The sequence below is a fragment of the Oncorhynchus gorbuscha genome, unplaced genomic scaffold (assembly GCF_021184085.1).
Source record: "Oncorhynchus gorbuscha isolate QuinsamMale2020 ecotype Even-year unplaced genomic scaffold, OgorEven_v1.0 Un_scaffold_777, whole genome shotgun sequence".
Taxonomy (NCBI): domain Eukaryota; kingdom Metazoa; phylum Chordata; class Actinopteri; order Salmoniformes; family Salmonidae; genus Oncorhynchus; species Oncorhynchus gorbuscha.
Window position 1 is genome coordinate 153,938 of NW_025745807.1, and position 27,424 is coordinate 181,361.

Genomic DNA, 27,424 nt, shown 5'->3' on the forward strand with positions numbered 1-27,424 from the left:
ATACCCCAAACATTTTTGCTTATGTATCAATAATAAAAAACCTAAATATACATTTGCATAAGTATTCAGACCCTTACCTCAGTACTTTGTTGAAGCACCTTTGGCAGCGATAACGGCATTGAGTCATCTTGGGTATGACGCTACATGCGTAAAATGAGTTTCTCCCATTTTACTCTACAGATGATCTCAAGCTCTATAAAGTTGGATGGGGAGCATTGCTGCACAACTATTTTCAGGTCTCTCCAGCGATGTTTGATCAGGTTCATGTCTGGGCTCTGGCTGGGCCACTCAAGGACATCAAAACAAATTTGGTTAGCAGATGTTAATGCGAGTGAAGTGAAATGCTTGTGCTTCTAGTTCCGACCGTGCAGTAATATCTAACAAGTAATCTAACAATTTCACAACAACTACCTTATACACACAAATGTAAAGGAATAAATAAGAATATGTACATATAAATATATGGATGAGCGATGGCCGAACGGCATAAGCAAGATGCAGTAGATGGTATAGAGTACAGTATATACATATGAGATGAGTAATGTAGGGTATGTAAACATTATATAAAGTGGATTTGTTTAAAGTGACTAGTGATACATTTATTACATCCAATTTTTAATTATTAAAGAGGCTAGAGATTTGAGTCAGTATGTTGGCAGCAGCCACTCAATGTTGGTGATGACTGTCTGATGGCCTTGAGATAGAAGCTGTTTTTCAGTCTCTGGGTCCCAGCTTTGATGCACCTGTACTGACCTCGCCTTCTGGATGATAGCGTGGTTAACAGGCAGTGGCTTGATGATCTTTTTGGCCTTCCTGTGACATCGAGTGCTGTAGGTGTCCTGGAGGGCAGGTGGTTTGCCCCTGGTGATGCGTTGTGCAGACCTCACTACATTCTGGAAAGCCTTACGTTTGTGGGCGGAGCAGTTGCCTTACCAGGCGGTGATACAGCCAGACAGGATGCTCTCGATTGTGCATCTGTAAAAGTTTTGAGTGTTTTTGGTGACAAGCCAAATATCTTCAGCCTCCTGAGGTTGAAGAGACGCTATTGCGCCTTCTTCACCACGCTGTCTGTGTGGGTGGACCATTTCATTTTGTCTGTGATGTGTACGCCGAGGAACTTAAAACTTACTACCCTCTCCACTACTCGATGTCGCGTCGATGTGGATAGGGGGGTGCTCCCTCTGCTGTTTCCTGAAGTCCAGGATCATCTCCTTTGTTTTGTTGACGTTGAGTGTGAGGTTATTTCCTGACACCACACTCAGAGGGCCCTCACCTCCTCCCTGTAGGCTGTCTCGTTGTTGTTGTTAATCAAGCCTACCACTATAGTGTCATCTGCAAACATTATGATTGAGTTGGAGAAGTGCATGGCCATGCAGTCATGGGTGAACAGGGGGTACAGGAGAGGGCTGAGAACGCACCCTTGTGGGGCCCAAGTGTTGAGGATCAGCGGGGTGGAGATGTTGTTTCCTACCCTCACCGCCTGGGGGCGGTCCCTCAAAGTCCAGGACCCAGTTACACAGGGCGGGGTCGAGACCCAGGGTATCGAGCTTAATGACGAGAGTGGAGGGTACTATGGTGCTAAATACTGAGCTGTAATCGATGAACAGCATTCTTACATAGGTATTCCTCTTGTCCAGATGGGTTAGGCCAGTGTGCAGTGTGATTGTGTCGTCTGTTGGCCTATTGGGGTGGTAAGCAAATATGATCCTTGACTAGTCTCTCAAAAGCACTTCATGTTGATGGAAGTGAGTGCTACGGGGCGATAGTCGTTTAGCTCAGTTACCTTAGCTTTCTTCGGAACAAGAACAATGGTGGCCTTCTTGAAGCATGTGGGAACAGCAGACTGGGATAGGGATTGATTGAATATGTCCGTAAACACACCAGCCAGCTGGTCTGTGCATGCTCTGAGGTTGCGGCTAGGGATGCCATCTGGGCTGGCAGCCTTGCGAGGGTTAACACTGTGTCAGAGGCACTGTATTATCCTCAAAGCGAGCAAAGAAGTTGTTTAGTTTGTCTGGGAGCAAGACATCGGTGTCCGCTACGGGGCTGGTTTTCCTTTTGTAATCCGTGATTGACTGTAGACCCTGCCACATACGTGTCGTGTCTGAGCCGTTGAATTGTGACTCTACTTTGTCTCTATATTGATGCTTAGCTTGTTTGATTGCCTTGCGGAGGGAATAGTTACACTGTTTGTATTCAATCATGTTTCTGGTCGCCTTGCCATGATTAAAAGCAGTGGTTCGCACTTTTTTTGTGTGAATGCTGCCATCAATCCACGGGTTTCTGATTTGGGAAGGTTTTAATAGTCACCGTGGGTACAACATCACCGATGCACTTGCTAGTAAACTAGCTCACAGAATCAACGTATACATCAATGTTGTTATCTGGGGCTATCCAGAACATATCCCACTCCACGTGATCAAAGCAATCTTGAAGCGTGGAATCAGATTGGCCGGACCACCATTGAACAGATCTGAGCACGGGGGTTTCTGTCTATAGGCTGGGAGCAACAAAATGGATTCAGAGACTTGTCCCGAAGCCACTCCTGCTTTGACTTGTGCTTAGGGTCGTTGTCCTGTTTGAGGGTGAACCTTCGTCCCAGTCTGAGGTCCTGAGTGCTCTGGAGCAGGTTTTCATCAATGATCTCTCTGTACTTTGCTCTGTTCATCTTTCCCTCATCCTTCCCTAGTCTCCGAAAAACAACCCCACAGCATGATGCTGCCACCACAAAGCTTCACCGTAGGGATGGTGCTAGGTTTCCTCCCAACGTGATGCTTCACATTCAGGGCAAAATCTTGGTTTCATTAGACCAGAGAATCTTGTTTCTCATGGTCTGTCTTTAGGTGCCTTTTGGCAACTCCAAGCAGGCTGTCATGTGTCTTTTACTGAGGAGTGTCTTCTGTCTGGCCACTCTACCATAAAGGCATGATTGGTGGTGCTGCAGAGATAGTTGTCCTTCTTTAAGGTTATTCCATCTCCACAGTTGAATTCTGGAGCTCAGTCAGAGTGACCATCGGGTTCTTGATCACCTCACTGACCAAGACCCTTCTCCCCAGATTGCTCAGTTTGGCCGGGCGGCCAGCTCTAGGAAGAATCTTGGTGGTTCCAAACTTCTTCCAGTTAAGGATGATGGAGGCCACTGTGTTCATTTGGACCTTCAATGCAGCAGACATTTTTTGGTACCCTTCGCCAGATCTGTGACTCGACACAATCCTATCTCAGAGCTTTACGAACTTTATGGAAATTCGTTCGACCTCATGGCTTGGTTTTTGCTCTGACATGCACCGTCAACTTTAAGACTTTATATACACAGGTGTGTGCCTTTCCAAGCCATGTCCAAATAATTGAATTTATCACAGGTGTACTCCAATCATGTTGTAGAAACATCTCAAGGATGATCAATGGAAACAGAAGCTACATTCTGAGTCTCATATCAAAGAGTCTGAATAATTATGTAAACAAGTATCACTTTGTCATTATGGGATATTGTGTGTAGATTGCTGAGGAAAATGTTTTATTTCATCAATTTTAGAATACGGCTGTAACGTAACAAAATGTGGGAAAAGTCAAGGGGTCTGAATACTTTCCGAAGGCAAGTTCATATACTTATTATATTTATTTAATTAACAAGTTATGCAACACCCAATTACTTTTTCCCCTGTGTGAAAAAGTAATTGCCCCCTTACGCTAATTGTTGTGCTATTTGTTTTCTCAGGTTCCCTGCATCTAATATTAGGTTTTGGTTGAATATTGAATAACATACAGTATCAAAAATGTGCAATAGTAGAGAAAATTAGAAAAACTAAATACTTTTTCACGGCACTTTCCATGTAACTGGTAACAAGTTGACAGATTATAACCAGTAGCAGCAACGTATCTCGCTCTCTTTTCTCTCTCTCTCTCCACTCTCTCTTCCTCATATTTTTGTTCTATCAATTGTTGATTGATCCTCTTAGGCTAAACCTATTGGAACCATTCCAATCCCATAAATAGGCTGATACTGTAGTCCTTGTGACATTGCAAATCCTTGTTTCCATGTTGCTTAATGTCATCGGCTGATCATTTGGCACCTATTTCATACACATAAAGGCATATATCAACCTGGGGAAATACATTGGTTAACCTCGCAGTACTCTGTAAAGCATCTTGCTCCGTTCCTGAACCAGTAAAGCATCTTGTCATGAGCAGCATAAGATTGAAACTGGCCATTTCAGTCCTTACTGAATGACTAGGCACTTTAGCCAAGTGGGTAGAACTGCTGTCTTTTGAGTAGGTTTGTGTTTTTAGGTGATAGATTTGAATCGAACCTGTAGTACATGACATGTGGAGTGCTCCACTTTGTAACAAGTAGCCTCTCCTTAGTAGTTAGCTGTAGCTATAGCTAGCTAGCAGAGTGTTTCCGTGTGGTATTCCCTACTCACAGACATTCACACAGCTGTCGCTACTTCAACCACATTTAATGAGAGAGTGTCTGCCCCTGTCAAGGATTACGTGTGGCTTGGGAAAAACGCAGTCGAGGCTAAGTGGAGCTGAGAATTTCTTGCTGGAGCTCAAACTTACCAAGTGTTTCATAGAGGTCAACAAGCTATGTCTTTTAGCTGACGTCTGAGCTGAGAAGTTTGCGGAATTGGCACGTACACTTGTCTTCGAAAGGTTCAACAGAGAACAATCAAGTGGAACAATGTCAGTCAGTGACGTTTCCATACTGAGCACAGCTTCTTGTTCAGAGCTAGACTAGAGTGGCTATGTGGTGGTTATCTTGAGTTGTTAGCATTAGTGTAGGTTTTTACTATCGGATTATGTTTGAAAAGCTAGCACATAGTTGCTTGTCTTGGAACTCCCTCCGGGAGAATTGTCATCAACTGACACTAACGCAACGGACAAAAAATATCATCTCAGATTTTGAAATTATGCTTTACAGCCAAAGCAAGACAAGCATTTGTGTAAGTTTATCGATAGCCTTGCATAGCATTATGCCTAGCTAGCAGCAGGCAGCTTGGTCACGAAAATCAGAAAAGCAATCAAATTAAATCGTTTACCTTTGATGAGCTTCGGATGTTTTCACTCATGAGACTACCAGTTAGACAGCAAATGTTCATTTTGTCCCATAAAGATTATTTTTTATAGCCGAAATACCTCCGTTTGTACTTCACGTTTGGTTGAGAAATCCACCGGAAACTGCGGTCACGACAATGCCAAAAAATATTCCAAATTAGATACATAATATCGACAGAAACATGGCAAACGTTTTTTATAATCAATCCTCAAGGTGTTTTTCAAATATCTATTTGATAATATATCAACTGGGACAGGTGGCTTCTTAGTAGGCAAGAGAGAAACAATGGCCGCACTTGTCTATTACGCACAAAACACTCTGAGAGTCTCCAGCTGACCACTGACGCAATGTAGTCGTTCAGGCTCATTTTTCAAAATAAAAGACTGAAACTATGTATTGTGACACTAGACACATTAGGGAAGCCATAGAAAAAGGAATATGGTTGATATCCCATTCACTGCTGAATAGGGACGCTGCCACGTTCTGACCCTAGTATTTGTTGTTTTGTGTTTCTAGGTTGGTTTTCTGTGCCTAGTATGTTTCTCAATCAGAGGCAGGTGTCGTTCGTTGTCTCTGATTGAGAGTCATACTTAGGTAGCCTGGGTTTCACTGTTGTTTTGTGGGTGATTGTTTCCGTGTCTATGTTTTACACCACACGGTACTGTTTTCGGTTTCGGTTATTCACGTTAAGTTTATTGTTTTTGTATGGAGTGTTCAGTTTATGTGTTTAAATATAGGTCCTATATAGTTCCTCCGATCCTTCTCGACTCTCCTCTTCAGACGAAGAGGAGGAAAACCATTACAGAATCACCCACCAAACAAGGACCAAGCGGCGTGGTAATGAGCAGCAACAGCGACCGAAGACACAAGACTCCTGGACGTGGGAGTAAATCCTTGACGGTAGAGGATCCTGGGCAAAGCCAGGGGAGTGTCGCCGTCCCAAGGTGCAGCAGGAGAAGCAGGAGCAGCAGGAGCAAAGCAGCAGCAGCAAAAGCAGCAGCAGGAGAAGCAACAGAAGCATCAGAGGAAGCGACAGCTGCAAAAGCAGCAGCAGGAGAGGCAACAGCAGCAGCAGAAGCAGCAGCAGCAGCAGGAGAGGCAACAGCAGCAGCAGAAGCAGCAGCAGCAGCAGGAGAGGCAGCATTATCTGGACTATACAACTTGGGAAGAGCTAGACAGGTGGGCGGTCGACCCAGGGAGAGTGCCGGAGCCCGCCTGGGCATCGCTGAAGCAGTGTGAGGAGGGTTACAGGAGAATGAGGTTGGCGAAACGAGCATGGCGGCGTGGTAGGAAGCCAGAGAGATAGAAATGTCTGTGCCCCCCAAAAAAATGTATGGGGGGGGGGGGCAGGGAGAGTGTGGTAGAGTCAGGAGTCAGACCTGAGCCAACTCCCCCTGTTTACCGTAAGGAGCCATGGATGGAATCAGAGCAGTCGGCAGAGTTGAGGTGTGAGTCTGAGAGGGTCGAGGAGTTATTGGACAGATTGGAGGAGAGTGAACGGATGGGAGATGATGAGACATTCGAGGAGTTGTTGATGGAATTGGAGGAGTGTGAAGAGAGAGAGCTGTTGATTTGGCGTAGTATGCAAGGCATTCGCCCTGAGGTGTGTGTCCCCAGCCCGGTACCACCAGTGCCGGCACCCCGCACCAGGCTGTCTCTCTGCCCCATCAATACTGGTGCTCCCGCCTGTCTGGCGCTACCAGAATTTCCACCACTCAGTCCAGAGGCGCCAGAGCCCCTCAGTCCAGAGGCACCAGAGCCCCTCAGTCCAGAGGCGCCAGAGCCCCTCAGTCCAGAGGCGCCAGAGCTCCTCTGTCTAGCGCTGCCAGAGCCTTCCTCCTCTTCAGCGCAGAGTGTTTTCTATCCTAAGCTGTCAATTATATGCATATTCTAGCATCCTGTCCTGACAAAATAGCCCGTTTACTTTGGGAACGTTATTTTTCAAAAAATGAAAATAGTGCCCCCTAGTTTGAAGAGGTTAAGTGTGCTTTTCAGGGAGCTGTAGATGTGGAATTAGACAGGCGACATGCCTGTTCCGTCTCTGTTTAACCTATGCGTCTCATCTGCCAGACGTGCTTGAGAGCATCAAACCCCTGTAAGAATCTTCCGGCAGAGCTGTGTTTTGACTGCACCATATTTAGTCATTCACAGGCCACCAGACCAATACTGTCCTCCTCCATCTGAATTGGTCTCCCTCCTTTTTTCTCTCCCTCCCTCTACTTCCACATTTAATCTCTTTTACTTCCCCCTCATATCATTCTCCTCGCTGCCTCTTTCAGTTATTTATTTTGCTCCATCCTTCTGACACTTTGCACCCCTTTGCCTTTCCGGCCTTTCTCTCTCTCTCTCTCTCTCTCTCTCTCTCTCTCTCTCTCTCTCTCTCTCTCTCTCTCTCTCTCTCTCTCTCTCTCTCTCTCTCTCTCTCTCTCTCTCTCTCTCTCTCTCTCTCTCTCTCTCTCTCTCTCTCTCCTCTCTCTCTCTCTCTCTCTCTCTCTCTCTCTCTCTCTCTCTCTCTCTCTCTCTCTCTCTCTCTCTCTCTCTCTCTCTCTCTCTCTCACTGTCTGTCCCTGTAATGGTCACTCCAGCCCTCTCTCTATTCTCCCTTTCTTGATCCAAACACTGTTCATGAGAAAGGCAAATCATATTTTACTTTATTTCCCTACTGACAAATCCTAAGAACTGATCCGTGAGCAGCATAAATAACGGACAGTAAGTGCCAGTGGATATGTGTCACGGGATACTAGGAGTGGTGGGTTGGAATCAGGCGCAGAGAGCAGGGTTCTGTATATCGTGAATTTATTCTCCGGCAAACAAACGGTCACGCAAACACACAGGGTGCATAGAATAGACCAGCTCAAACACAGGACAAAATAGTCTGGAGAATACACACATGAAAGCCACAATCCAACAGAGTAACAAAAACAATCCCGCACAAAACAAGGGCGGGACAACCTACTATATATAGTGAAGCTAATTAAACTAGAATACACACAGGTGAAACTAATAAGACAAAACCAACAGACAAACAAAAAAAGGAGCCAAGCACCGCCCGAACAGGCAGGGGAGCCAACTTCGGCGGAAGTCGTGACAATATGGTTCAGCCGTCACAGGTCTGTCTGGCAAGAACAAATTCAGATATTTTTAAGACAGGTTTATTCCAGATATAATGGGTCCTTATTAAAAAGGCCATACATTCCAATATAGAACGTCTCTATGCACCCCTAGCTTGTCCCATTAACTAGACTCAAACATTATCTCAGCCTATCGTGGCTTAGCTATTACCGTATCTCAGTGCCTCTCCCCCTTTCTAGTCAGAGTGAGTCAGATCGCCTCATGAGAATGTGTACAGCTGACAAGAGTTTCCCTAAGTTTTACCTCAGCTTGACGTGTTGCGTGTGTATTTCAAATACCAAACCACACACACACACACTCTATCTCCAGTTATTCATTAAAAGCCACCCCCATTTATACTGGGTAAATATGAACTCTAAACAAAACACTAGACTTCAAGGGGATGACATAAGACTACTAATGTGTGTTCATCTACCAGGGCAGAGAGGCATAGGTGTAAAGGAGCCAGACAAGGGAAACCCCAGTCCTTGAGTGTATCTGGCCACCCTGTCAGAAACGTAGAGTATAGGCATCTGGCCACCCCTTCAAGAAGGTTCTGGGCCTACTGGGAAAGACAACTGGGGTCCTAGCATAGCAGGAGACTGTAAAGACTCTAGGAGATCAGGGAACTGATAGCTAAGATGCTCTGGGCATACTGTGGCTATAGACTGAAGACATAGTAGGGCAGAGTGAGGTGCCTTTTACAACAGGACACTGGCTACCTAGGTCAGGAGGGTCCCCCACGGGGACGTTAGGAGGGTCTCCCGAGGCGAGAGTTGGAGGGTATGGAGGGAGCGGGACACCAGAGACTGGAGATAGCAAGGTACTAGCTGGATTGGCCTCTGTTGGCCACCCCAAGGTGGTGACAGGCAAGTCCCACCAGGCAGGGGCTGACATTGCCTGAGCAGACTGAATCCATATGGGGGCAGGCAGACACCACTGGATGGTGGCAGGCTTGAAAGGTAGGAGGATGTCCCACCAGGCAGGGGCCGACTTACATTCTGATACGTCGGCTGGTGTTGTGTGCTCTTTCAGGGTGAGATCTGGTAGCTCCTACGTCCCTGGAGAAGGCTTTGGGACCACTGTGAGGGACTCTACGTCAGAAGTTGACTAGGGCACATTGGTAGGGTGCTCCCCCAGGGTAGAATCTGGCAGCCTCTCTGGCCCTGGGGAAGGCAATGGAACCACAGTGGAGACCTGTTGGGGCGCCATTGGTAACAATAGCTTAATTAACACTATGGGCTACTGTATGTTTAAGCTTAAACTCTATTGGACCAGTTAGGTTCACTACTGGAGCAGTAGCGTGAAATGAAAACCACACAAGTGAATCATTTAGGAAAATGATTCAAATATTGATATTTGAAATTTGTACAATGAGCTCAATATGAATGAAATACATCAATAGTACAATAGACTGAGATATCGGCCATATTTCAGGCATATAGTTTACCAGGGTGCACCCAATGTCACACCTTGGTCATTATATTTTGTGTTTTTGTTATATGTTTGGGTAGGCCAGGGTGTGACGTGGGTTTATATGTTGTATTTCGTATTGGGGTTTGTATTATTTGGGATTGCGGCTGATTAGGGGTGTGTCTAGTTAGGCTTGGCTGCCTGAGGCGATTCTCAATCAGAGTCAGGTGCTTGTCGTTGTCTCTGATTGAGAACCGTATTTAGACAGCCTGAGTTCGCGTTGTATTTTGTGGGTGTTTGTTCCTGTCTCTGTGTTGTAGTCACCAGATAGGCTGTAATAGGTTTCACGTTCCGTTTGTTGTTTTTGTATTTATTCAGTTATTTCATGTACCGCGATTATTTTCATTAAAGTCATGAGTAACCTACACTCTGCATTTCGGTCTGACTCTCTTCATACAACAGACGAACGACGTTACACCCAACGTTATCTTAATCTGAGGGTCTCTCAGATTTCAGTGTTCATAGTTCCACAGCAATACAATAAACATGAAAACACAACCCAATCCACAAATACTGACTTAAAAAACACTATGACAAGGAATCAAATGTGAGTAACTGTGCCTATCAATAACAACTGTAAGGTGTTTAAGTGTAGAATGTGCATGCATAACAATCCCACTGCAATGTATGATGCAATCCTACCACAGCCTAGTATGGCAGTGCCAATTCAGTGTTCTCTAAGGAAAATCAAATCAAATGTATTTATAAAGCTCTTCCTACATCAGCTGATGTCACAAAGTGCTGTACAGAAACCCAGCCTAAAACCCCAAACAGCAAACAATGCAGATGTAGAAGCACGGTGGCTAGGAAAAACTCCCTAGAAAGGCCATAACATAGGAAGAAACCTAGAGAGGAACCAGGCTATGAGGGGTGGCCAGTCCTCTTCTGGCTGTGCCGGGTGGAGATTATAACAGAACATGACCAAATGTTCAAATGTTCATAGATGACCAGCAGGGTCAAATAATAATAATCACAGTAGTTGTTGAGGGTGCAACAGGTCAGCACCTCAGGAGTAAATGTCAGTTGGCTTTTCATAGCCGATCACTCAGAGTATCTCTACTGCTCCTGCTGTCTCTAGAGAGTTGAAAAAAGGTAGCACGTCTGGGACAGGTAGCACGCCCGGTGAACAGGTCAGGGTTCCATAGCCGCAGGCAAAACAGTTGAAACTGGAGCAGCAGCTGGGGACAGCAAGGAGTCATCAGGCCAGGTAGTCCTGAGGCATGGTCCTACTGCTCAGGTCCTCTGAGAGAGAAAGAAAGAAAGAATTAGAGAGCATGCTTAAATTCACACAGGATAAGACAGGAGAAATACTCCAGATATAACAGACTGACCCTAGCCCCCTGACACATAAACTACTGCAGCATACATACTGGAGATAAGAATAAGAAATCTTTGCATGCAAATGTTCTTATTGATTTTCTGGGTTTGGGCGGCTTGCCATCCTTGGTGGAAACTGAATCCTTACTCAAAAAAAAGAAAAATCCTGGCTTCAATCTTTCCCTCAATCCCTCACAGCACGTTTGTATAGATAAGTGAGTGTTAATATTCAATTCTCGCTTTTTCTCAACGATTTGAAACTTAGTTTTTCTTCCATGGAATGGCAGTAGCACTTCACATTCCATTCTTGCTCTCTTTTGTTGCATGTTGGGGCCAACTGGTGTATAACGTGAGGTTAGGAGAGGGACTAAGAGAATATTGAGTTTGATTGGCTCAGCTTCTGACAGCTGATTTGTAATAGCTGTCAACTTAAGGCTAGGCGTCCTGCCAACGGGACTCCTGTCGACAATTTCTAATGAAATTGGAGGACACGCAATTCAAATAAATAATCGTACAAATTATGGATATTAACATCTAGGTACATACAAGTGTCTTAAATTGGTTAAAAGCTTCAATGATTGTTAATCTAACTGCATTGTCCGATTTACAATAGGCTTTTCAGCGAAAGTATGCCATGCGCTTGTTTGAGGATGGCACCCCACATCAACATATTTCTCAACCAGCACAGACTTCATAAAATCACAAATAGCCATTAAATAATCACTTACTTTTTGAAAATCTTCCTCTGATTTGCAATCCAAGGGTCCAAGCTACAATACGCATGGTTGTTTTGTTAGATAAAATCCTTCTCTATATCCAAAAAAGTCTGTTTAGTTGGCGCCATCGATTTGAATAACATGCAGACAAAGACTCCAAAAAGCTACCGCTAAACTTTGTTAAAACAAGTCAAACTACGTTTCTATTAAATCCTCAGGTACCCTAAAATGTAATTAAACTAAAATATTGCATATGGAAAGTAGTATGTTCATTAGAAAAGTTAAATTAACTAGTGCGCGTCCTCTTCGTCGCGCACCTATAATAATAATAATAATATATGCCATTTAGCAGACGCTTTTATCCAAAGCGACTTACAGTCATGTGTGCATACATTCTACGTATGGGTGGTCCCGGGGATCGAACCCACTACCCTGGCGTTACAAGCGCCATGCTCTACCAACTGAGCTACACAGGACCACCTACAGACTGATTTCCAACTCGGTGACTCCCAGTACCAAAACTCAAACTTCTTCCTAGTTTTGGAAGAAACAAGCCTGAAACATTGAACAAAGACAGTTGACCTCTAGTGGAAGCCATAGGATTTGCAATCTGGGAGGTGGAATTGCATAGGACCCATAGTGTTCCATTGTAAAAGCATGGGATGTCAACAAAAAAATATTCTGGTTGGTTTTTCTTTGGATTTTCTCCTACCATATCAATTGTGTTATAGTCTCATACATTATTTTAACATTTCTACAAACTTCAGTGTTTTCTATCCAATGGTACCAATTATATGCATAACCTGGCATCAGGGCCTGAGCAACAGGCAGTTTACTTTGGGCACGTCAGTCAGGCGGAAATTCTGAAAAGAAGACCTTAGCCCTTTTAACATATCAATAGCAATATAGTATAATATGATTGGTTACTGGAATCTCACTAGTAACGATTAGTATTCAACATTAGTTGACCTGCGTTACACATGGCTGAAGTAGGTTTGAGCACCAGGCTCTGCTAACTCTTATGTCCCTGGAGAAGGCGGAGGCTCCATGCCAGGAACAGGTGTAATAGGATCCACTGATAACTTGAGCTCCATACTCGGAGCAGACTGGATCGGAATGGCTGGGGTCGGCTGGAGCACAGTTATGGGGTGCTCCCCCCAGGGTAAGCTTTGTTAGTAGAGACCAGGGCGGCTGGCGACTCTGATGGTGAGGGCGTTGTCAGGGGCTCATGCTGATGAAGGTGCTTTAGGCTGGCGATAGTGGAGTGACGCTGCAGTGTGTAAATCTGCAGCATCCCCTGATAGTGAGCCACAACAGCTGGCAATGAACAAGAAGGTGCTTGAGAAAGGGGACGTGAGGACTGGTCAGACTCCACTTGGTCGGGATGGGCGTCCCTTTTGGTGACCAATGGTGGTGATCTTCTCCTCGTGGTAGATCCATTTCATGTATATTTTCATTGGCCCTCCGGGATGTGCAGGGACGAGCCTGTGGCACTAGAGGCTTAGCTGGCTGTGGGGTTATTTGGCAAGTGTAGCCTTGAACGGCTCCATCTGTTTGAGTTTCTGCTTGGCCTCAAGTAGCATCAGGTCAAAGATGAGAGCTGTGCTGCGGCGAAGGTCTTCAGACCTCTCGCTGATAGGATGCAACCAGTCTTCTGCCAACTGGTCACCATGATCAGGAAAGTGTCATTTTGTGTCTTGACTTGTCTGCTCGTCTTTGTCAAGGGAGAGAAGACTGGGATGAGTTGGGTGGTGACCAATAACTGGACACTGTAACATCTTGAGCTGTGGTAGCTGTTGATATCTAGCTCAAAGGACCATGAAAAATACTAAGGTTTGATCCGGGAGGATCATGAATAACAGGCAGTACTGTAAGTGCCAATGGATACGGTTCAGCCGCCACAAGTCTGTCCGGTACAGATGTCTTCAGAACAGGTTTATTCCACATATAATGGTTCCTTAATGAATAACTGGAGATGCGGCAGCGTAGCCTAGTGGTTAGAGCGTTGGACTAGTAACCAGAAGGTTGCGAGTTCAAACCCCCGAGCTGACAAGGTGCAAATCTGTTGTTCTGCCCCTGAACAGGCAGTTAACCCACTGTTCCCAGGCCGTCATTGAAAATAAGAATATGTTCTTAACTGACTTGCCTGGTTAAATAAAGGTAAAAAATAAAAATATATTTTTTTAAATACAGTAGTGTGTGGTTTGGTATTTGAAATGCAAACTCAACAAGTCAAGCTGTAGGAAAACTTAGGGACACTCTCCTAAACTGTACACATTCTCACTCTGACTAGAAAGGGGGAGGGGCAATGAGGTGCGGGATTAGCTCAAATGTGATTGGCTAAGAAAGTGGGTGATTCTAACTAAAGAGACAAACTAGCGGTGCCTATAGAAATTCTATATCTGAATGCTTGGTGTTTTAAAGAACTACAACATTGTTAGGGAATTAAAGGTAAACCACTTTCTTATATTTTCACAAGAATGCATTTTTTTGCAAGCAAATTCAAAATAAATCTTAGACAAGGCTGTCGGAAAACATAAAATTAAAATTGTTTTCTAACTTTCCTGGTAATAATCTTAAAATGAAGATGAGTCCTTCAACACCTCTTTCCGTTCTTACCACACGCACACACAGTCCTCCAGTCAGAAGAGATGCCAAATGGTCAAGGCTTAAATACTTGAGCAGAAAAGAGTGCCCTACTTTCTCCAGTGTTCTGAGAGTTGCTAGCTGCGGACCCTCTCAAAATGAAAAGGTACAGAACATGACTTTTTCGACTAATTTTAACTTGCTCCCGTCTGCCTTCCTCCTCGATTGAAGTGCAAGGTAGAAGCAGGCTTTTGTTTTGATTAGGGAGGAAAGGCCCCTGGCCATATACAGTACATCTCTTCCCACTGGGCACAAACTGGTTGAATCAACATTGTTTCAACTACATTTTCTAAACTATTGTGATGTGGAATCTACGTGGAAAATACATTGGATTTGAAAAAAGTAATCAATGTTGTTGTGAGGGTGGAATTTCAACTACAGGATTACGTAATTGTAACGAATTTTCAATATATACAAACCCTGTATAAAATATGTTGAACTTACCTTTGAAACAACATCAGATCTTCAACGTTATATCCACAGTACGCTGGGCAGCTTCTTCTACTGGGGTGTTGATCTATCCTTTGGCCTCCCATCCAGGGTTTTAACCAAGCCCAGCTTTGATATTTGATATCTCTTAATAACTAAATATAGTCACAGTTGCTGTTGAAATCATTCAAAAGGGTAAGTTTAACAGAGCAAATGAAACGTAACAGTACTTTATAAGTCATATCATAAATTATACTATTTAGACCTACATAGTACTTGCAAAGTGATCAACAGTTATTGTTTCAATTCAACTCAAGATTCAATACAAAAATAGACAATACATGTAGGCCTATAGCATTGGTTTATTTCAAATGTAATCTTCAAGTTAATCATTAATATGTTGGATTAACATTTCCATCTCAAAAAAACATCATTTCATTTGATTTAGTCCTAGTCTTTAACTTGAATTCTTGTTTGAGATGGAGACGTGAATCTAACATATCAATTATTCATTTGTAGACAAACTGAACTAAGTCAGTGGCACAAATGATTCATCTCCTTCAAATGTTGATATTTGGTTGTCTTGACAACCAAACACAATTCAACATCATTTTCAAATTCAATAATGTAAATAAATAGCCTATTAACTCGTTGACAAGTTGCTAAATTATACGTTTGATTCACATCTCCAACCAAACCAAAAACAAAAGTTAAAAATTCTTTAAAGGATCCATCCCTATTTTTCAATTTTCACCTACAATGACAAACCCAAATCTAACTGCCTGTAGCTCAGGACCTAATGCAAGGATATGAATATTCTTGATAAGATTTGAAAGGAAACACAATGACGTTTGTGTAAATGGTGCCGGAGAAGAAGGCAGACGTTTTACATGTCCTCATTCGATTGTGTTTTTATTTGCATTGTTTATTAAGTTATTTCTTTACTTATTTTTTTGCATAAAGTTGTCGCTACCGTCTCTTATGACCAAAATTAACTTATGGACATCAGGACTGCGATTACTCACCACAGACTGGCAGAATCCTTTTTCATTTAACGAGTTTGATGAGCCCGACGCGAACGATATAATGCTTTCTCGGGAACATGCCCAGATCCCCGTGATTTGCGTGAAGAGGAGGTGGAGAAAAAGGGGTCAGAGGGCGGGCTTCCTTCTGAGAATTTGTGGGTGATCGAAAAAAAAAACCCACTTCCTTCCATTCTGCTAGCAAATGTGCAATCTTTTGAGGATAAAATCGATAACTTACTGAAAGATTAAACTACTAACAGGACATTAAAAACTGTAATATCTTACGTTTCACGGAGTCGTGGCTGAACGACGACATAATCAACATGATAATGTATTTTTGTAAACAACAGCTGGTGCATGATATCTAAGAAAGTCTCGAGCTATTGCTCACCTGAGGGAGAGTATCTCATGATAAGCTGTAGACCACACTATCTACCTAGAGAGTTTTCATCTGTATTTTTCATAGCTGTTTTACATACCACCACAGTCAGAGGCTGGCACTAAGAGAGCATTGAATTAGCTGTATTCTGACATATGCAAACAAGAAAAGTAGCCAGGGACTTGTAGGGAAACTTCAATCCGTTTTAACACATTTTTATCAGCATGCTAAATGTGAAACCAGAGGAAACACATTTCTGGACCACCTTTACTCCACAAACAGAGATGCATACATAGCTCTCCCCCGCCCTCCATTTGGCAAATCTGACCATAATTTTATCCTCCTGATTCCTGCCTAAAAGCACAAATTAAAGTAGAAAGCACCAGTGGCTAGATCTATAAAATAGTAGTCAGGTGAAGCAGATGCTAAGCTACAGGACTATTTTGCTAGCACAGACTGGAATATGTTCCAGGATTCCTCCGATGGCACGGAGGAGTACATCACATCAGTCACTGGCTTCATCAATAAGTGCATTGATGACGTTGTCCCTAGAGTGACCATACGTACATACCCCAACCAGAAGCCATGGATTACGGGCAACATCCGCTTTCAAGGAGTGGGACTCAAACCCACAAGTTTATAAGAAATACCGTTATTCCCTCAGATGAACCATCAAACAGGCAAAACATCAATGCAGGACTAAGATCAAATCGTACTACACCGGCTCTGACGCTGGTCGGACATGGCATGGCATGCAACCCATTACAGACTACAAAGGGAAGCATAGCCGAGAGCTGCCCCGTGACACAAGCCTACCAGACGAGCTAAACTACTTTGATCGCTTTGACGAAAATAACGCTGAAACATTAATGAGAGCACTAGCTGTCCCGGAAGACTGTGTGATCACGCTCTCCACAGCTGATGTGAGTAATACCTTTAAACAGTTCAACATTCACAAGGCTGCAGGGCCAGATGAATTACCAGGACATGTGCTACTAGCATGCGCTGACCAACTGTCAAATGTCTTCATTGACATTTTCAACCTCTCCCTGTCCGAGTCTGTAATACCAAGATGTTTTAAGCAGACCACAAAAGTCCCTGTGCCCATGAACACCAAGGTAACCTGCTTAATTGAATACTGACCCGTAACACTCACGTCTGTAGCCATGAAGTGCTTTGAAAGGCTGGTCATGGCTCACATCAAACCTAGACCCACTCCAATTTTTATACCGAACTCAACAGATCCACAGATGATGCAATATCTATTGCACTCTACACTGCCCTTTCACACCTGGATGAAAGGAACGCCTATGTGAGAATGCTATTAATTGACTACAGCTCAGTGTTCATCCCCATAGTGCCCTCAAACCTCATCAATAAGCTAAGGACCCTGGGACTAAACATTTCCCTCTGCAACTGGATCCTGAACGTCCTGATGGGCCGCCCCCAGGTGGTAAGGGTAGGTAACAACACATCCGCCACACTGATCTTCAACACAGGAGCTTCTCAGGGGTGCGTGCTCAGTCCCCCCCTGTACTCACTGTTCACTCATGACTGCATGGCTAGGCACGACCAACACCATTAATAAGTTTGCCGATGGCACAACAGAGGTAGGCCTGATCACTGACAACGACAAGACAGCATATAGGGAGGAGGTCAGAGACCTGGCCTTGTGGTGCCAGGACACAAACCTCTCTCCCTCAACGTGATCAAGACAATGGAGATGATTGTGGACTATGGAAATAGAAGGACCGAGCACTCCCCCATTTTCATCGACGTAGCTGCAGTGGAGCAGGTTGAGAGCTTCAAGTTCCTTGGAGTCCACAGCACCAACAAACTAACATGGTCCAAGCACACCAAGATAGTCGTGAAGAGGGCACGACATAACAAATTCCCCCCCAGCAGACTGAAAAGATTTGGCATGGGTCCTCAAAAGGTTCCATAGCTGCATCATCGAGAGCATCCTGATTGGTTGCATCACCGCCTGGTATGGCAACCGCCTGGTATGGCAACCGCCTGGTATGGCAACCGCCTGGTATGGCTCCCACCTGGTATGGCTCCCACCTGGTATGGCAACCGCCTGGCTTCCGAGCGCAAGGCACTACAGAGGGTAGTGCAAACGGCCCAGTACATCACTGGGCCAAGCTTTCTGCCATCCAGGACCTCTTTTTTCACCTTTATTTAACCAGGTAGGCAAGTTGAGAACAAGTTCTCATTTACAATTGCGACCTGGCCAAGAAACAGCATAGCAGTTCGACACATACAACAACAACAGTTACACATGGAGTAAAACAAAACATACAGTCAATAATACAGTAGAAACAAGTCTATATACGATGTGAGCAAATTAGGTGAGATAAGGGAGGTAAAGGCAAAGTAAATGGTGGCAAAGTAAATACAATATAGCAAGTAAAACACTGGAATGGTAGATTTGCAGTGGAAGAATATGCAAAGTAGAAATAAAAATAATGGGGTGCAAAGGAGCAAAATAAATAAATAAATAAATAAAATAAATACAGTAGGGAAAGAGGTAGTTGTTAGGGCTATTTACAGGTGCGGTAATCTGTGAGCTGCTCTGACAGCTGGTGCTTAAAGCTAGTGAGGGAGATGTGTTTCCAGTTTTAGAGATTTTTGTAGTTGGTTCCAGTCATTGGCAGCAGAGAACTGGAAGGAGAGGCGGCCAAAGAAAGAATTGGTTTTGGGGGTGACCAGAGAGATATACCTGCTGGAGCGCGTGCAACAGGTGGGTGATGCTATGGTGACCAGCAAGCTGAGATAAGGGGGAACTTTACCTAGCAGGGTCTTGTAGATGACATGGAGCCAGTGGGTTTGGCGATGTGTATGAAGCGAGGGCCAGCCAACGAGAGCGTACAGGTCTAAATGGTGGGTAGTATATGGGGCTTTGGTGACAAAAAGGCAGGGTAGGATAGATATAGGTCTGTAGCAGTTTGGGTCAAGAGTGTCCCCCCCCCCTTTGAAGAGGGGGATGACCGCAGCTGCTTTCCAGTCTTTGGGAATCTCAGACGACACGAAAGAGAAGGTTGAACATGCTTGTAATAGGGGTGGCAACAATTTTGGCAGATAATTTTAGAAAGAAAGGGTCCAGATTGTCTAGCCCGCTTGATTTGTAGGGGTCCAGATTTTGCAGCTCTTTCAGAACATCAGCTGAACGGATTTGGGAGAAGGAGAAATGGGGAAGGCTTGGGCGAGTTGCTGTGGGGGGTGCAGTGCTGTTGACTGGGATATGGGTAGCCAGGTGGAAAGCATGGCCAGCCGTAGAAAAATGCTTATTGAAATTCTCAATTATAGTGGATTTATCAGTGGTGACAGTGTTTCCTATCTTCAGTGCAGTGGGCAGCTGGGAGGAGGTGTTCTTATTCTCCATGGACTTTACAGTGTCCCAGAACCTTTTTGAGTTAGTGTTGCAGGAAGCAAATTTCTGCTTGTAAAAGCTAGCCTTGGCTTTTCTAACTGCCTGTGTATATTGGTTTCTAGCTTCCCTGAAAAACGGCATATCACGGGGGCTGTTCGATGCTAATGCAGAACGCCATAGGATGTTTTTGTGTTGGTTAAGGGCAGTCAGGTCTGGGGAGAACCAAGGGCTATATTTGTTCCTGGTTCTACATTTCTTGAATGGGGCATGCCTATTTAGATGGTTAGGAAGGCATTTTTTTTAAATAACCAGTTATCCTCTACTGACGGGATGAAATCAATATCCTTCCAGGATACCCCGGACAGGTCGATTAGAAAGGCCTGCTCGCTGAAGTGTTTCAGGGAGTGTTTGACAGTGATGAGTGTAGGTCGTTTGACCGCTGACCCATTACGGATGCAGGCAATGAGGCAGTGATCGCTGAGATCTTGGTTGAAGACAGCAGAGGTGTAATTAGAGTGCAAGTTGGTTAGGATGATATCTATGAGGGTGCCCGTGTTTATGGCTTTGGGGAGGTACCTGGTAGGTTCTTTGATAATTTGTGTGAGATTGAGGGCATCAAGATTGTAGGATGGCTGGGGTGTTAAGCATCTTCCAGTTCTATACCAGGCGGTATAAGAGGAAGGCCCTAAAAATGGTCAAAGGCTCCAGCCACCCTAGTCATAGACTGTTCCCTCTGCTACCACATGGCAAGCGGTACCGGAGCGCCAAGTCTAGGTCCAAGAGGCTTCTAAACATCTTCTACCCCCGAGCCATAAGACTCCTGAACACCTAATCAAATCACTATTTGCATTGCCTCCCCCCTCTTTACACCTCTGCTACTCTCTGTTGTTATCATCTACATATAGTCACTTTAATAACTACCTACATGTACATAATACTTCAACTAAATGGTGTTCCCGCACATTGGCTCTGTACCGGTAACCACTCTGTATGTAGTCTCGCTATTGTTATTTTACTGCTGCTCTTCAGTTACTTGTTACTTTTATTTCTTACTCTTATTTGTATTTTTTTAAACTGCATCGTTGGTTATGGGCTTGTAATTAAGCATTTCACTGTAAGGTGAATGTTGTATTCGGCGCATGTGGCTAATAACATTTTGAAATGCAAGTAAAGGGCATAATGACTTTTCTAGCCCATACACAATTTAGAGTTTGGCCACTAGATGGCAGCACTGTATGTGAAAAGTTTTAGAGTGTTCCAGCGAAATCCTGCGTATCTATACAATATGTTGTATCAAGACTGCCCACATGTACCTAATTGTTTTATTCATACATTTTCAAGTTAATAATTGTACACTTTCCTCAATCAATAGCATGGTATTCTTTCACTGTAATAGCTACTGTAAATTAGACTAACAAGAATTTAAGCTTTCTGCCCATATCAGATATGTCTATGTACTGGCAATATTTTTGTTTCTTACAACTTCATGCTAATCACATTAACCTATGTTAGCTCAACCGTCCCGTGGATGGGTCACTGATCCTGAAGAAGTTTTAAAGAATAGGATTTAGCCAGTGGCTCAGATTAAACTATCCAAGCATTAGATATCATTTAAATGATATTTGGTTGCATTGAAAACCAAACACAATTCAATATTACATTTTGTAATACAGAAAATAGCTTAAAGTTTAAAATGACTAACACATCCATGGCCACATGTTAAGGTTAGTCTACTGTCTCGCCCCGATCAGTTTCACCTGTCCTTGTGATTGTCTCCATCCCTTCCAGGTGTTGTTTGTTATCCCTGATGTATATATCCCTGTTTCCTGTCTCTCTGTGCCAGTTCATCGTGTTTGTTCCAAGTCAACCAGCGTGTTTTTCCCATCCTCCTGCCTTTTCTATTCTCTTTTACTAGTCCTCCCGGTTTGACCCTTGCCTCTTTTCTGGACTCTGTACCCACCTACCTGACCTTTCTGCCTGACCTCGAGCCTGCCTACCACACTGTACCTCCTGCACTCTGAACTGGTTTTGAACTTTTACCTGTCCATGACCATTCTCTTGTCTACCCCTTTTGGATGTAATAAATATCAAAGACTCAAACCATCTGCCTCTTGTGTCTGCATCTGGGCCTTGTGCCCTTATATATACTGTAACTATAAATGTCTTATGCACCATAACTTCAAATAAATCAAATAGCCGCCTGTCCCTTTTTAACCTTTTCACTCGTGAGTTCCAAATATCTCTAACAGTTGCCCCAGCGTGAGTTTTCTTTGATGCGTGTGATGTCAGAATGCACTCACTGTTCCAAAATGTGATTGTTATGCAATAGGACAGTTAACCCTCATACATAAGAACACATTTATAGTTACAGTAGGCTAACCTTAACATGTGACAATTTATGTTTGAGGCTTTACTGAGCCTTCAAGAGCCCAATCACTTCCCTAGTGTTTCCTTAGATCAAGTATGAAGACATTGTGCATCTCTTGTCAGAACCGGCCTTGTACAGACTTTTCCCCACAGCACATTTTTTGTCTGGAACCTGCATTGCCTTCATTGTTTTCCTTACAAATTGGACTTTGGACATGTATGCATTCCTATCACAGTAAGTGGCTTATTTTATGTATATTGCGTTTTTGTTTTTACTTTTTCCACACCATTTCTCTGTATGGATCATAATGCATTTAATGTTTTCAAGTACTGGTGACAAATCAGGCATTCCAACACATTATAATGGAAACATATGATGTGTGTAAAATACTTTTTTGAAGGTTGTACTGATTATGATGAGCTAATGCTAAGCTTTTTGCTGGCTGTGTGTGGCGCCATGTTTGTTGACATCATTCAATGCATTCTGGTTGTCACGTAAACTTCTGTCAGACAAAAGACGTTATAATAAGGGATAGTTCAATCGACTGACTTATAGTGCTTTGAAGTCAACTGTGATCTCTGAAAAATACTAGGTCAAACTATGACCTTAATGATCTACAGGTTGGAAAGTTGAAGCTCTAGAAAGAGGCCTGAGTTCCCAAGGTGAATATAAAAAAATATATCCCAGTCGGAGCTGGTTTTTTTCCCGAGTTCCCAGTTGTCTTGAATACACTGTAGTCAGAAGTCCGAGATTTCTGAGTTCCCAGTTCTTTTGAACGCGGCATCAGATTGTAAACCCTTTCCAAGGGTTTTATTTTTATTTAGCGTATAAACTCGTGTTTGCCCCCCATTTATTGATACCCCTCCCCATCAAAGTAATATTTCCTGCATCATATCCCCCCCATGATACCTTTCCCATTTCTACCCCATGGACTTGAAACCCCCACAAAACCACCTAAGATGGTTTCATCCCTGTTTAGCTTTCGTGCTAGGCAGTAGGCTTGTATTTGGTGATCTGTGAGGTGATAACGTTTTATTTGTTTTGTGATTTGTCAAAAACAGTACATTACTTGTTAAGTCATGTGCTCTGGTTCTTGCTTAAAAGTTGCTAAACTTTGTAAGTCGCTCTGGATAAGAGCGTCTGCTAAATTACTTAAATGTAAATGTTAAATGTAATGTAAACTAAGTTAACCTCTTGCTCCTACCTGGCACGCAGGCGTCCCATCTAGAGCTCTGGAAATGCAAATGCGCTACGCTAAATGCTAATAGTATTAGTTAAAACTCAAACGTTCATTAAAATACACATGCAGGGTATTGAATTAAAGCTACACTCGTTGTGAATCCAGGCAACGAGTCAGATTTTTTTTATGCTTTTCGGCGAAAGCATGAGAAGCTATTATCTGATAGCATGTAACACCCCAAAAGACCCGCAGGGGACGTAATCAAAATCATTAGCATAGTCGGCGCTACACAAACCGCACAAATAAAATATAAAACATTCATTACCTTTGACCATCTTCTTTGTTGGCACTCCTAGATGTCCCATAATCACTATTGGGTCTTTTTTTCAATTAAATCGGTCCATATATAGCCTAGATATCGATCTATGAAGACTGTGTGATAAACGGAAAAAAATAGCGTTTCATAACGTAACGTCATTTTTTTAAATTCAAAAAGTCGACGATAAACTTTCACAAAACACTTCGAAATACTTTTGTAATGCAACTTTAGGTATTAGTAAACGTTAATAAGCGATCAAATTAATCACGAGACGAAGTGTTTTCTATAGGGGTCCGCCTGTCTCTTGTTCGTTTGACCAAGAAACAAACAATTGGCAAATGACAAGACTGTTGACATCGTGTGGAAGCTGTAGGTACTGCAACCTCAGCCCTATTTAATGTCTTTCGCCCATAACAATGGGTTGAAGCGGATATATTTTTCCACTTTCAGTGATCAGATTTTCCTGCACTTTTCAATGAAACGCACGTTCTTTTAAAGTCACAGCCGTGATTTAACCCGTTTTATAAACGTCTGAGTGTTTTCTATCCACACATACTAATCATATGCATATACTATATTCCTGGCATGAGTAGCAGGGCGCTGAAATGTTGCGCGATTTTTAACAGAATGTTCGAAAACGTAGAGGGTCGACTGAAGAGGTTAATATTTTTTGGACAATGGGTGCAGCCACAACTTTGTTGTGCTTTTAAGTGGTTGATAGCGCAGTGATAACACATTTAGGTGTCCGCTAAACCAAAAACCAGATATTGTTTTCCATTGGGGTTTGGTTGCTCTTTTAGGTCGTTGAAAACATTGGGAATTCAATGAACTTCTGGCTGACTTTTTGAGTGGGTGAATAAAGGTTGATATCTCATTGGGAACATTTCAATTTGGAAATTTGCCCCACATCTCTGCTCTCTCTCACACATCTGAAATCAGGCTGATGGGACTTTTGATATATGCAGAAAATTGCCACCATATTGACTTTCTATAACAGTGACCATGTTGGAAATAAAGCTTGTATGTGAAAACTATTTTGAAGATGCATACTTTCAATTTTTCCGAATTCACTTTACTCGTGTATAAGAGGGCGGCTTGCCCAGATCAAATACCCCACTGGAACTACATTTTAAGCTGTTTACGCGTCCTAATAATTCTATTGCTCAGAAAACCAGATGTTTTAATCAGTATATTTCGATTTTGACCTTACGCCGATTTAAGACTGAGCAGAGTAAGGCGTTTACATGACTATTTCCATACTCTGACTACTGTCGTAATCAGTTTCATATTGAATTATTAGTGTGCATGTAAACGCCGAGATTTATAGAGAACCTTCAGTCCAAACCAAGGGCTTTGTTACAGCAAGCTCTGCCAATGGAATCTGTAAAGAACACATTGGCGCCATCGTAGCCTACATATAGCAGCTACCATGGTATATGTTCAATAGGCATATAACTTTGCAATTGCCAAGTGGGGAAATAAATACTATATTGTGTTTAACACTGTGTGCAGCTAGTTATTCCTACGCTGTAAAGCTGGATTGAGAATGATAAGTGGTTAATACCTCCAAAGGAAGGCACATTACTTGGTCCTATTTAGTTACCTTTTAGGTCAAAGTTTTTATTAACTATTGAATTGGTTATTGGCTAAGGTCACGTGCGGCTGATGGCTCTGCCTGCATATTTTGAACGGGGGGGTGGGGGGGTGGGGGGGTTATTGGGTGACGTCTGACGCGTGCACCACTGAAGCATGACCAGAATGCCTTGCCACGAACAGAATGGAGGTGCTGAAAGAGTGGCGCCATTGAAATTCAGGGCACAGTCGCTCCAATCCGGCCCCTAACGTCTCTCTTTATATGGTTATTCTCTTTCTCCTTCTCTTCCTCTCTCTTCCCCATCTCTCTCTTCTCTTTCCTTCTCTCACTCTCTCTCTCTCCTCCTTCTCCTATCTCTCCTCTCTCTCTCTTTCTCTCTTTTGCAAGGTTTTAGTGAATGAAAACACTCCATTACTCATCATAAGGTTCTGAGGTGTTTTGAAATGTCACAAATGTGATATTTAGCTGATATGAGTCAGCTTGCGCATATAGTAGGATTGAATTGACGACAATAGGATGACTGGATGTGTTTGAGACAAATGGACGTGTCAACAATGACATGAGAATAACTACATTACGGAACTGTGAATATTTTCATCAATAAGCGTGTCAAAAATGTTGCTTGTTGCTTTGAATCCTTTTATGGCCACGATGGCACTGATCTTTTTCTTGCTTTTCTCTCTCTTGGCACAGATTGCGGTGGTCACGGTCACCCTAAATGAAGGGTCTGTGAGCTGGGATTCTCTCCTTCCACTCCCCCTCACACACACACACTCTCTCGCATAGACATTCTGCAGAATGAGGGAAGCCTGGAGGTGCTTGCTGGGACTGTGCCTCCTGGTACGCTCTGCCTCCCCCGCCTCCCCCCACGGTGCCGCCAACCCCTTTGTTGGGCAACAGATACCCCCAGATCCCTGCTACGATGACGCAGGCGCCGCCCGCCGCTGCATCCCGGAGTTCATCAACGCCGCCTTTGGCAAGGAGGTGGCCGTGTCCAGCGTGTGCGGCTGGCCGACGTCGTCGCGCTCTTGTAGCATGGTGGAGCACGGTGAGGAGTGGCCTTCAGTGCGCACCTGCCAGATCTGCGACGCAGCGGACCCCTGGCATGCCCACCCGCCCTCCTACCTCACCGACCTCAACTCGGCCCACAACCTCACCTGCTGGCAGTCGGAGAATCTGCACATCTCGCCAAACAACGTCAACCTCACCCTGTCGCTGGGAAAGAAGTTTGAGATCACCTACGTCAGCTTGCAGTTCTGCTCGCCCCGCCCAGAGTCATTGGCAATTTACAAGAGCATGGACTATGGCAAGAGCTGGACACCTTACCAGTACTATTCGTCCCAGTGCCGGCGCATGTACAACCGGCCTAACAAGGCGGCCATCACAAAGCAGAATGAGCAGGAGGCCCTTTGTACCGATGGCCACACTGACCTCTACCCACTTTCCGGAGGGCTCATTGCCTTCAGCACTCTGGACGGGCGGCCCTCCGGGAAAGACTTTGACAACAGCCCTGTGCTCCAGGACTGGGTATCAGTCACCGACATCCGTGTGGTCTTCAGCCGGCCCCAGCTGCCCCGCGAAATAGGGACAGGAGAAGGGGCAGGGATAGGTGGGGGAGGCCAGCCGGACGAGGACCCAATGGTACCGTCCACGTCTCTGCCGGCGTACTTCTACGCGGTGGGGGACTTCCAGGTGGGCGGGAGGTGTAAGTGCAACGGGCACGCCTCACGCTGCCTCAAGGACAAGGAGGGCAAGCTGGTGTGCGACTGTAAACACAACACGGAGGGGCCCGAGTGCGACCACTGCAAGCCCTTCCACTGCGACCGGCCGTGGCAGAGGGCCAGCGCCCGTGAGGCCAACGAGTGTTTACGTGAGTCCCAGGTCTATTCAGCATTTTCTATCTGTTTTGATTGTTCTTTTAGATTCTGCGCTTTTCCACTCTTTTCACTCTCTTATTTTCCATTATTTATTTTTGGGATCAATTCTTTAATGTTGACCCTTGTTGGTTAGCAGGTATGTGCACAGTAAATAGACATAGTAATTCATAATATAGTAGCATTCATAATGTTAGTATGGTTTTACAAAGAGATGTCATCAGCTTTGCCCACTTAAATCAGTGACATGGGCAGATCTGACTCGGTATCTCAAAGCTAATGACATCAGCATGCTTATACAGTGCCTTCGGAAAGTATTCAGACCCCTTGATTTTTTCCACATTTTGTTACGTTACAGCCTTCTTTTAAAATTGATTAAATAAAACATTTTCCTCAGCAATCTACACACAATACCCCATAATGACGATGCGAAAACAAGTTTTTAGACATTTTTGCAAATGGCAAACTTATTTACATAAGTATTCAGACCCTTTGCTATTAGACTTGAAATTTAACTCAGGTGCATCCTGTTTCCATTGATCATCCTTGAGATGTTTCTACAAC

General features: G+C 43.9%; 1 protein-coding gene across 2 annotated transcripts in view; it reads left to right on the forward strand.

Moving 5' to 3' along the window:
* Positions 1-27,424, forward strand: part of LOC124020226 (netrin-3-like) — a 112,474-nt gene that overhangs the window by 15,206 nt on the left and 69,844 nt on the right. For both annotated transcript variants that reach the window (XM_046335593.1, XM_046335594.1), the window contains exon 2: positions 25,680-26,856. In XM_046335593.1, the coding sequence (XP_046191549.1) occupies positions 25,785-26,856 (1,072 nt within the window). In that variant the 5' untranslated portion in view covers positions 25,680-25,784. The remainder of the gene's footprint in view (positions 1-25,679; positions 26,857-27,424) is intronic.